The 12,377-nt window shown below is 40.8% G+C and overlaps 1 protein-coding gene across 2 annotated transcripts in view; it reads left to right on the forward strand.

The window, feature by feature from the left end:
* GALNT9 (polypeptide N-acetylgalactosaminyltransferase 9) overlaps positions 1–12,377 on the forward strand; it is a 72,600-nt gene that overhangs the window by 54,005 nt on the left and 6,218 nt on the right. For both annotated transcript variants that reach the window (XR_009631984.2, XM_060785666.2), the window contains exons 6-7: positions 3,144–3,261; positions 8,361–8,546. Coding sequence is in view for 1 of the 2 variants with exons in the window: in XM_060785666.2 (XP_060641649.1) it covers positions 3,144–3,261; positions 8,361–8,546 (304 nt within the window). In the remaining variant the exon portion in view is untranslated. The remainder of the gene's footprint in view (positions 1–3,143; positions 3,262–8,360; positions 8,547–12,377) is intronic.

Below are 12,377 nucleotides of genomic sequence, written 5' to 3' on the forward strand. Positions count from 1 at the left end.
AGATTAAGCTTTTTAGTACAAAAAGGTAAAGGATTTGCAGAAAAAGAAATGGACTGGACATTAATAAGCGAATACTTCGGATGGAAGGGATAGGAAGAAAGAGAGAAACACTGCCAAGAAGGAATAGGATGAAAACAAGAAGAAGGATTAGATATGAAGGAAAGAGGGGAAAGGAATCCTCTTCAACATCACCTGGAAGTCAGACCGAACGAAGGGGAATTCCTCAATCTTCATGTTCATGATTTTTAAAAAACCCCACACTCTATTTTCTATCACATCTTATATTCCTCTCCCTTCTCCCCACTCCCGTCCCTTCCCATCTTTCTCCCAATCTCTCTTCTATACCTCTTTTTACTCGCTATACCTTTTTTATTTCTCTCTTTCTCCTATCTTTTAAACATGTAACAAGGAAAATTTCAATAAAGATATATTTTTTAAAAAAGATACCATCCATTCATCTTGCCCTTGGTCGGCCCCTCTTCCTTTTTCCTTCCTTTTTCCTCAGCATCATTGTCTTCTCTAAGCTTTCCTTTCTTCTCATGATGTGGCCAAAGTACTTCATCTTTGCCTCTAATATTTTTCCCTCCAGTGAGCAGCCGGACTTTATTTCCTGAAGTATGGACTGGTTGGATCTTCTGGTGGTCCAAGGCACTCTCAGAACTTTCCTCCAACACCACAGTTCAAAAGCATCTATCTTCTTTCGCTCTTCCTTCCTTATGGTCCAGTTCTTGCATCCATAGGTTACTACAGGGAAACCATTGCTTTCACTATGCAGATCTTCATTGCCAGTGTGATGTCTCTACTCGTAACTATTTTATCAAGATTGATAATTGCTCTCCTCGGAAGATTATTCCCACTGTTTTACTTAAAGGAAGCACATGGAGTACATGGAGGAGAACTTCAGATATTCAAGAGAGCACATGCAGTATGGAGGCATTGGGGGGGGGGGGGGGGGACCGACCTCTTAAGTATCCCTGACATATAACTGTCTCATTTGTAATAGAATGAAGGAAAAACTGAGCATTATATAATAGAGGTGATTTAAATCCCTTTCCAAACCACAGCTAGGTCTGAAATCAATAACTTGACTCTTTTAAATACAAACTGATGTCCAATTTCAGAAACGATCTATGGAGACCCTTCTCAAAGTACTCCCTCTTCTCCTAGCACAGCCTTGGTCTTGCATTAAAACATACAATAAGATTTTTTTATTCAATTGGAGAGGTTTAATCTATGTGCAAAATGGGATTGAGAGGCAGATTTTCTTTCTCTTTTTCCTGGAGACCTCTTTTATTTTCTTTCCAGGTATTGACTGTGAAAGTGATATCACGCCACAAGGTGCATTGATATGGTGCCGAGTAACAGAAAACTGCAAAGAATCCTTACAGTATAATCAAAACTTCTGTCCAGGCTCAACACTCTGATAAAATCCAATCAATAGGGACAATGAAATGGCACGCAGAGAGCCATCAATATTAAATACAGTCCATTTCCTGTACATGAGCCAAGCAATGCAAAGTGGACAAGATAAAACTTCAATAGACAGGTTATTATATACACAGTCCAACAGTAAACAAAGAAAAAAGATCAAAAACATCTTTAGGCATATTTTTTTATCATTTTTTAAACTTTCCATTACAACTTATACTACATATACCTCAACTACACACTTATACACGTTTCATTTCTTTATTTTCTCCCCTCTTCCCCGCTTGTACCCATTTCTCTCATTAAAGATATACTCAATAAATTTTCCCCATCTTTTCCAAAAATCAGTTTGTTTCCATATCCCTTTTTATTTTAATATTGCACATTAGCTTATCATTAATAACTATATTCCAAATTTCCCTGTACTATTCTTCTAATTGAATTTCCTCAACCCCCCCCCCCCCCCCCCAGTTTTTTGCTATTAGGAATTTTGCTGCTGTTATTAAATTGGAAACCAATTCTTTCTCCTCTTGTGAGGGAATTGTATTATCATGCATAAGTAATAATGCTGACTTTGGTGTAATCTCTATTTTACTATTGCTCTTATTTCTTTAAATATCCTTTCCCAAAATGTTTGTATAATTTTACATGACCACCACATATGAAGATATGTCCCTATTTCCTAACAGCCTCTTCAACACTGATTTGAATTTTTTAATCAATCTGATTTAATCTAATGGGAGGTAGATACCACCTCCATACCATTTTATAGTAATTTTCCTTAATTCTTATAGACATATTTTTTAATAATTTCATACTCCATATCCTTGCCCATTCTTGATTAGTCAATTTTTCCCCAAGTCTACTTCCCATACTTCCTTCAAGTGAACTTGTTCCTGTTCATCCATTAGTATAGTAATAGTTTATAGATATCGCTTATTGTACCTTTGAATGTTACATTCTCTTCTTTAATCTCCTTTTGAGTTATCATCTTTTCTATTTTCATATATTCCCTGCTCCATTATACTTTTTCCTTATATCACTTGACCATTTATCCAGTTGTAGATACTTATATCAATCTAAGTCACTTCCTCTTGATTCCTCTTTTATCCTTTCCAGATTTACCATTTTTAGGTCCCAGTCTTTTCCTTTCATTAAACCTCTTCCATTAAATTTTGCTTCAAGTTCTTTTTTTCAATGGAGTATATGTCATACTCCATTGTTTAAGATATTGTAGAAAGAGGAAAGAATGTATACTTATACATTTTGATGGATACTTCTATAAATAAATTAAAAATGCAAAAAATAGACAGGTTATTTACACTGTCCACACAATATTTAAGCAGTGGATAGAGACTATAATTTTGCCTCCCCCCGCCCCAAACCTGCCCTAGACTTATACATGAAGCACTTCAGATACATGAAGTCGACTTATACATGAGTATATATGGCACAGAATGCACATCGGAATTGCCCAATGTGCACCTGAAGCACCTACTGTGCATCAAAAGAGCCTGATGCACATGGGAGCACTCTTCCTGGTGCTTGATATGCATTTCACAGTTCACAAACAAGGTTTTATTATGTCTCTGCAATATAGCTAATGATTCGTAAAATGCACAATGCAGACTGTGATATACAATTTTGGACATACTACTTTATTGTCTCAAAGACACTGTGCTTAAATTCTTTATCCTTCTTTCCGGTATCAACAGAACGCCAGCCATGATTGGTTGTTCATTTGTGGTAGACAGAGAATACTTTGGTGAGATCGGGCTGCTTGACCCTGGGATGGAAGTGTACGGAGGAGAAAACATTGAGCTTGGGATGAGGGTAAGTAATATGTCATTGGCTTTGTTGTTGTTTGCTGTCAAGTGTGCTTTGACCTATTGACCTCCAAGATGCCTTGTCATCCACAGCCCTGCTCACGTCCTGCAAACTCACAGCTCTAGCTACCTTGGTTGAGTCTATCCATCTCTTTTTCTATTACAATTCACTTTGCTTTTCTAATGAGCCTTGATACCTCATGATATGTCCAAAGTACAACAGCTGCAGCTTTGTCATTTTGGCTTCTAGGATTTGATTTGTCTTTTCAGCAGTTCATAGTATCTGTAGAATGCTTCTCCAGTATTAAATTTCAAATGAGTTCATTTTTCTCCTGTCAGTTTCCTTTGCTGTCCAGCTTTCACAGCCATAACTAGAAAGATTATTGTATAGACAATCCCGAATTTGATTTCCTATACTTGAGGATCTTCTCTAGGTCCTTCATAGCTGTTGTTCCAATTCTTAGTTTTCTTCTGATTTCTTGGCTGTAGTTTCCATGATTAAAGACTGACTCAAAATGTAGAAAATCTTTGACTACTTCAGTGTCTTCATCATCTACTTTAAAGTTGTGTAAATCATCTGTGGTTGTTGTTTTTGTTTTCTTAATGTTCAACTGTAACTCTGCTTTTGTACTTGATTTTCTTTACAATCATCCTCAATTTTTGCTATTTTCCGCTACCATTGTGTCATCCATGTATTTAAAACTGTTGATGTTCCTTCCTGCAATTTTCAAATCTCCTTTCTCGAGAGTCCAGGTTTCCATATTACATCTTCAATATAAATCAGAAAGGATCTAAATCAATAAGGGGAAATTAATCCAGACCCATAGTTATAAAGGGGGGAAAGGATAGCTAAACTCCTTTTATTCTTCAGACTTTCTTCTGAGTCCTCTGTTGCTCGCTAGGGAATTACTAAACATCCCCAATGACTGGCTATTCTAAAAACATTCCTCTAGTTCAGTGGTTCCCAACCTTTTTTCGACAAGGGACCACTCGACCAGGGTCCACTTTGACCAGGGATCATTCTCCAACATTAGTATCAAAAGGGTTACGGATCAGTTTTTGGTCAACTTTAGATTTGGTTTGGCTATTTGGGGTGCTGATTCAGAAAATTGTATTGGATAGACTACATCAGCATTAGTTTCTGATACAGAACATATGCCATCCAGTAGTTGCCATCTGCTCGGCCACAGAAAACCATATTTATTAAGACTTGGCACTATAAGAGGGTTTCGCGGGACCAGTCACTCTCGGTCCAACAGCATAGTAATGGTGATGCCGTGCTCCATATTTTACTTCTTGCGGACCACAGGTTGGGAACCACTGCTCTAGCTGAAGAGGGAAAGGGCAGCTTGTTAGGAAGGGCTGTCTGCTCCATACACTGAAATTTCCTGAACTGTGAAGGATCCAAATTTTTTCTGTTGTGAAATGAACACCAACAGAGGCTACTCTGAGAATCTAATATGTGAGTATGGGGTAAGTGGATTTCTCCCCAGAGTGAATGCATTTCATTCTGTTCATCAGATAAGAATAAACTGAGTAGATAGGCGCTTAGAATAAAATGATTCCTCACTCCCATCTCTAGGTCCTCCAGCATGATTCTATGGTTTACAGAGTCAGCATTCCAGTCATATATTTACAATACAGATTTTGCGTGCTTCTGGAAATAATTTTCAGCTGCACTTGCTTATCTTGATGATCTTTGCAGAGTTGCTGCAGTACTCCAAGTAGGGAAAACAGAACCTCCATTGTCTATTTCCTTGCAGTAAGGATCTGAAACATCTCACAGAAACTGAAAAAATGAGTTGCCAAGCACTTTCCTCTGCTGTGTTTTCTGCAACATGTGCAAAAAAGGAGGAAAATTAATGTTGAAAATGCATAAAAACCTTTCAAGGCTGATAGCCCCCACTCCAATTATTTGTGCTATGTCACAGTTATGAGATGAGACACCTTCATTTTCTCATCTATCACTATGGATGAGCAAGTCCCTTGTCTGTAGTTATCATAGGCTATCACTTGTAGTCGAGAATGATTGTCTTCCAAGGATAGAGTCTTGGAGGTGGGTCCATAAGTAAAAATAAAAGGATGAAGTGGGGGTGGAATTTGAATAAACACAGCAAAATTTACACAGTGTTATATCCTTACACTATGCAAAGAGGTAGACACATTGTGTTAGTGCAGTGTTTCTCAACCTTCCTAATGCTGCAACCCCTTAATACAGTTCCTCAAAGTGTGGTGACCCCCAACTATACAATTATTTTTGTTGCTACCGCATAACTGTAATTTTGCTGCTGTTATGAATCATAATGTAAATATCTGATATGCAGGGTGTATTTTCATTGTTACAGATTGAACATAATTAAAGCATCGTGATTAATCACAAAAACAATGTGATTGGGGGAGTATGGACAACAGATTATGGGATCTGCAGTATCTTCAATCAGCTCTGACTTCCATAGACCACTGAGACCCCCACGAATGACAGACCTGGACCAAACTTGGCATGCAGACCCCCATAACCAACAGAAAACACTGGAGGGGTTTGGGAGGAAATGACAGTGATTTAGGGGAGATGTAGCTCACCTACATCCAGAGAGCACTGCGGACTCAAACAATTATGGATCCGGACCAAACTTGGCACGAATACTCAATATGTCCAAATGTGAACACTGCTGGAGTTTGGGGGAAATAGACCTTGACATTTGGGAATTGTAGTTGCTGGAATGTATAGTTCCTCTACAATCAAAGAGCCCTTTGAACCCCACCAATGGTAGAATTGGGCCAAACTTTCCACACAGAAAATACTGGAAGGATTTGGGATGAACTGACAGTGATTTAGAGAAGATGTAGTTCACCTATACCCAGAGAGCACTGTGAACCCAGACAACTATGGATCTGGACCAAATTTGGCACAAATACCTGATACACTGAAATTTTAATACTGGTAAGGTTGGGGGGGGGGGGGTTGATTTTGTCATTTGGGAGTTGTATTTGTAGTTAACCTACAACCAAATAGCACTCTGAACCCCACCCACAATGGATCTGCACCAAACTTAGCACACCAGCTACATGGCCAACATTGAATACTGGTGGAGTTGGGGGGCTGTTTTTGAATTCTGGGAGTTAGGGTTCACCATCACTTAGAGAGCACTCTGTACCAAACTGGGGATGGAACTAGTAAACTTGCCTCACATACCCAACATGCCAAACTTTGAATACTGGTGGGGTTTCAAGGGGACTGACCTCAGACATTGGGAGTTATAGTTTGCCCACTCACTGGCATAGCAATGGGTCTGGCAGCAGCATAGCAAGGACAGCATGGCAGGGGCCACCAGGAACCAGCAAGGTGGTAGAGCTGGGTCAGGCGCTGTTTCGGCCTGTGGTGACTCTGAAGGTGGAAGGGTCCTGCGGCACGTGCTTGGAGGCCTTGTCCAACATCAGGGTGGTCTTGGCAGGACGGGGGAGCAGGCCTTGCTGCTGGAGGAGCTGTAGTGCCTCATGCTGAGGCTGCTCTTGCACTGTGCCCGGCCCAGTGTTATCGCGATGAGGCTTTGGGGCTGCTCTGCCAGTCCTTGAACCGAGGAGGAGGAGCAGGAGCACAGGGAGGCCTTTCTGCCACGCTGCCCATTCTGGGGAGATGGAGGAGGTGGGCCCAAGGCGGTGGCTACATGATGGCCCATCAACCCCTCTAGAGGTTGTAACCCCCAAGTTAAGAACTGCTGTGTTAGTGGACTGGTTCTGTGGTACCCATCCCAGTATGGACTAGTATTTCAGCAAATTCAAAGGATTGTAGCGCACACCAGGCTGTAATGTTCTGATTTAAGTGACTGATGCATAGAAGCATCAAGGAGCATCATTCATAATCAATGGTGTTCCTTCAGGCAAAACACTAATTTATATTCCCACCACGTGTGACTGTATCATTCTGGTAATGAAATTTCCAGTGAATGTAGGTACACTGAAAACAAAGATAAATACTGCTGCATGAATGAGCATAATATAGATTTATTACCTCTCTGCTGTACAGAGTGCATATGTTACTTTTCACAATCACTAGATTGTTTTATGAAATTTTGCAGATATGGCAGTTTGTATTTTAACAGCAGGCTGCTTTGCGGCATAACTCAAAGAATAAAATAGCAAGAGCGAAGAACTAAAACTTTTTAAAATAAATGCTTGTCATCTATTTTTTTCTGATCCAAAGGCTTTGTTGCATTTCCAAATCAGTCCATGCATTAATATATCCTTTAAAAAAAAAAATTCCGCATTCAGAGAGGTCTTTTTAAACTCCAATTTAAACAGATTTCTAAAAAAAGAATGTTAAAGTAATTTTGAAGGCAAAAATGGGCTTAGGAGCCATTAGGAGCCCTGGGAAAAAATCATTATGGAGCTCACAGGTGTGAATTCAGCAGCAATTGGAGTAAGATGGGGACAAAGGGAGGCATGTTGGAGAAAGAGAGAGAAAAACCCGGACATTTAAAAAGCAGCTAAAAAAGGGGGGCAACATTAGAGGGTAACACATGCACCATGGAAGGGCTATTTTCCCAACCCCTGTATTTGATATTGATTGTGGTGCTATAAATATATTTTCTACCACCATGCTTCCACCTGAGAAAAATACTGTGCATGAATATTTTGCTACAGCTTTTAGTCCCTTGAGGATATGTCCCCACAGATGGTGTTCTGTTACCCCCAACTGTTGCCTGATGAGAGTTGCAGTCCAGGGATAGGTAATGATAGCAGGATCCTTAAGGGAGTGATCATGTTATCCTGGAGTTTGTTATATAGCAGAAAGGGGAACAAATGCATAGTCAGACTCTGAACTTTAAGAGAGCTGACTTCAGTAAACTCATGAAAATAACTGGGTGTGCTCCTATGGTCAGGAGTACTAAAAGAGAAGGGAGTTCATGATGAATGGGATTCTTTCTAAAGTGGGTACTACTCTGATTCACAGTGGCTCTCCGGTCTCCTCTCGATCCTTGTAACAAGTGACCTCAGAATGTAGTCTCAAGCCTTCTGCATGCAAAGAATATGTGTCCAACTAAAATACAGTAAGCTATCATAGACCCCCTTCATAACTCCGTTGCTCCCTTGTTTTGTTCCTCATAGGTTTGGCAGTGCGGAGGAAGTATGGAGGTGTTACCTTGTTCCCGAGTGGCCCATATTGAGCGCACAAAGAAACCCTACAACAATGACATTGACTACTATGCAAAGCGCAATGCCTTGCGTGCTGCCGAAGTCTGGATGGATGATTTCAAGTCTCATGTGTACATGGCATGGAACATACCAATGATGGTAAGACGAGGCGGAGGATACTTTCAAAGAAGTGATGCCAGAGGACTGAGTATTTTCATTTCCTGATACCAGGCAATGCATTCTGTAACTCTGGAATTCATCTACAGTGGAGTAATCTACATGTATATTATTTGGATTTTGAGGTTTCCTAACTTTTGCTGTGCCATTTCTAGCTCCAGAAAAATTCAAAAATATATTAAAACACACATCTTAGTACAAAATCCATTTAGAAGTCCATATATTGTGATAAGTGTGCTCTTAAGCAAGCATTGAAAGGTACATTTTGTGAAAACATAGGCAGTACAGGCTTATACAGAAACCCTAAGAGCAGATTGAAGTGACTGGAAGCATGCAAAGCTATCTTTCACCGGTGGCGCAGTGGGTTAAACCCCTGTGCCGGCAGGATTGAAGACCAACAGGTCGCAAGTTCACATCCGGGGAGAGACGGATGAGCTCCCTCTATCAGCTCCAGCTCCTCATGCGGGGACATGAGAGAAGCCTCCCACAAGGATGATAAAAACACGAAATCATCCAGGCGTCCCCTGGGCAACGTCCTCGCAGACGGCCAATTCTCTCACACCAGAAGCGACTTGCAGTTTCTCAGGTCGCTCCTGACACAACAAAAACAAAAACAACAAAAACAAAAACCAGGATGATTCTGGAGGAATTTAGGGTGCTCCCAAGTACTGCTAGAAGCATAAGTCTACTGGGATGCAAAGAACTCTCTCATTGCTACCATTCTTCTCCCTGGATTTATACTGGTTTTTTAGCATTATGGCAGAAATAGTCATAGTCGTCTTGCATACTTACTACTTTTAAAATGTCATAGGAGTGTATTGTTGAAGGCTTTCATGGCTGGAATCACTAGGTTCTTGTGGGTTTTTTTGGGCTATAGAGCCATGTTCTAGAGGTATTTCTCCTGACATTTCGCCTGCATCTATGGCAAGCATCCTCAGAGGTAGTGAGGTCTGTTGGAATTAGGACAATGGGTTTATATATCTGTGGAATGGCTGGGGTGGGGCAAAGAGCCTTTCTCTGCTGGAGCTAGGTGTGAATGTTTCAACTGACCACCTTCATTAGCATTTGAAGGCCTGGCTGAGCCTGGGAAAATCCCTTGCTGAGAGGTGTTAAGATGTGCAGTCAGTGAACCACCTCAACTGGGCTCTCCAGGCCAATGGATACTCCACCTCAGACATCAGAAGAGCTGCGAGACCAAGAACAAGCCACGAGAGTCAAGATGAAGATCCACCCAGAGGAAAAGTGTTCCTGCCATACATCAAGGGAACCACTGACCGCATAGGGAAGCTGATGAGCTACCAGTATTAAAAAACTCTAAAATTACAACAGCAAAACAACAGAGAGGAAACAACCAGGCACATCTTAACACCTCTCAGCAAGGAATTTTCCCAGGCTCAGCCAGGCCTTCAAATGCTAATGAAGGTGGTCAGTTGAAACATTCACACCTAGCTCCAGCAGAGAAAAGCTCTTTGCCCCACCCTAGCCATTCCACAGATATATAAACCCATTGTCCTAATTCCAACAGACCTCACTACCTCTGAGGATGCTTGCCATAGATGCAAGCGAAACGTCAGGAGAAAAGCCTCTAGAACATGGCTCTATAGCCTGAAAAAACCCACAAGATCATAGGAGTGCATTTAAGCAAATCTCCTGAACACCTTCAAACAGTGTAATGTTTAAAACAAGCACAGTAATTGGGATTATAATGCACTGTTCATGGAGTAGATATAATTTGTACTCCCGAGTCCTAACACTGTTGATGGAAAGCTATGGGATGCACCTCCTGTCTCCAGTATATATGTTTGAAAGGTGCAAAACAAATTTGGATGCATGCAAAACATCTCTTACTGCTTAATATCATTTTTGCTGGGGAGGAGATGCTTTCAAGCAGTGTGCAAAATTTAAAACGTATGTGTAAATGTGTGTATGGAAAAGGACAATCTCCTTCCCTTAAAACAAAACCCCTGGGCATGAACTTGGCATGTAGGTGGTATATGTAGAACCTCTAGTTGTGTAGATTTAATAAGTGCATACCATAGAATCATAGAGCTGGAGGAGACCTCATAGGCCTTCCAGTCCAATCTCCTGCCAAGAAGCAGGAAAATTGCATTAAAGCACCCCTGACAGATGGCCATCCAGCCTCTGTTTAACTGCCTCCAAAGAAGGATCCTCCACCACACTCCGGGGCAGAGAGTTCCACTGCTGAACAGCTCTCAGTTAGGAAGTTCTTCCTCATGTTCATCTCCTTTCCTGTAGTTTGAAGCCATTGTTCTGCGTCCTAGTCTCCAGGGCAGCAGAAGACTAGGATGCGGAACAATGTCTTCAACCTACAGGAAAGGAGATTCCACCTGAACATGAGTAAGAACTTCCTAACTGTGAGAGCTGTTCAGCAGTCCATCAATAGCTCAATGCATGCAGCCTATGGCAGAAACCATAGGGAGCCTTCACTATTTGCCAGCGTGCACTGGAACATGGTCAGTACATGAGATGGAAGATACTTCATTAGGAATCATGGATCCTGGGGATTAGGGCCAATTCTGGTGATCTCTCCATCCCTATGATGCCAATGTTTGGTTTCCCAACTTTTGTACATACACTTTCTCCAAGGTCTCTGTTATTGGCAGTAAAAGCTTTAAGCTCAAATGTTCTGTTTTTGTGCATCCCATCTTTTTGCCTTTGATAGGAAGCAGAAATCTACTACAAGTGGTTTGTTTCAAGTAGTTTGGACTGCTAACTTTCAGGTAAAGTTTGTTGGAGAGTAGAAAGAACTTGCAGGGTATAACAGAGAAACAAGACGAACAATCCCTTTGAGGCACGTTGTCAAACTTATTTTCATGGAGGGCCACTTCAGTCTTATAATTGCCTTCAAAGAGTCATTGAATCCATGGATGAAGAATTCGTGGAGACAGAGAAAGGGTCAACTACATTTTTTTACAGAGCAGTTGGTGGTCTTTACTTTTAAGTAGACAGGAAAGAGGGTGTATGGTATAGAGTACTTCTCATATAGGTATTCTATTTATCCACTTTTCACAAAATATACTCATAACATATTAAGTAGTATAACTTACTTTTAACCCAGTTTGGGTCCCCACATGCTCTTGAATGACCACTTCCATTGCTTTTTATTATCTGGGGATAATGGGAATGGCAACCCACCAGCATGTTCAGCCCTAAGGATGGGGAAAGGTGAAAGGATAGTTTAAATTCAGACATCCTATCCTTGTATCTAAATTCAAACCCCACTTTCCTGACTAAACAGAACAAACTGCCACCTTCCAGGTGTATCCCAACTCTCGTCATTATAATGTTCCATGATAATGTTTCATTGGCTCTAGTCATGATGTCTAATGATGAAGAATACAGGAGTTGTAGTCCAGCATCTGGAGGGCTATATAAAAATACATTGGGGGGGGCATATTTGGCCCACAGATTGCGTTTGACATATGTGGTATAAGAGAAGTATACCGAAACCTATTAGATGTAAGGAGTAGGTATGTCAGGATCTGAAATGGAATACAGCCCAATGGAGTTTTCAAATTGGCCACAACAGCATTTCAGCCTTTCAGAATGAGACATGCTTGAATTTTTTTTCCTTAAGCTTGAGTTAAGAATTTTAAGTTGAAATATCCTGGGATTTTGTCTTTGGTCCTGCCCACTGTTGGGATACATCCCAAAGACCTTCTCAGAATTTGAACTTGAGCTCAGACCAAAGGAAATTCTTTGCCCTTGTGCAATGTGTCTGATATTCTGACCTGCTTTCAGTGCATCTTTATAAAGTTCTATGCTGTACATTTCTGGCTATGTGATCTTCTC

The sequence above is a fragment of the Anolis sagrei genome, chromosome X, assembly GCF_037176765.1.
Source record: "Anolis sagrei isolate rAnoSag1 chromosome X, rAnoSag1.mat, whole genome shotgun sequence".
Lineage (NCBI taxonomy): Eukaryota > Metazoa > Chordata > Lepidosauria > Squamata > Dactyloidae > Anolis > Anolis sagrei.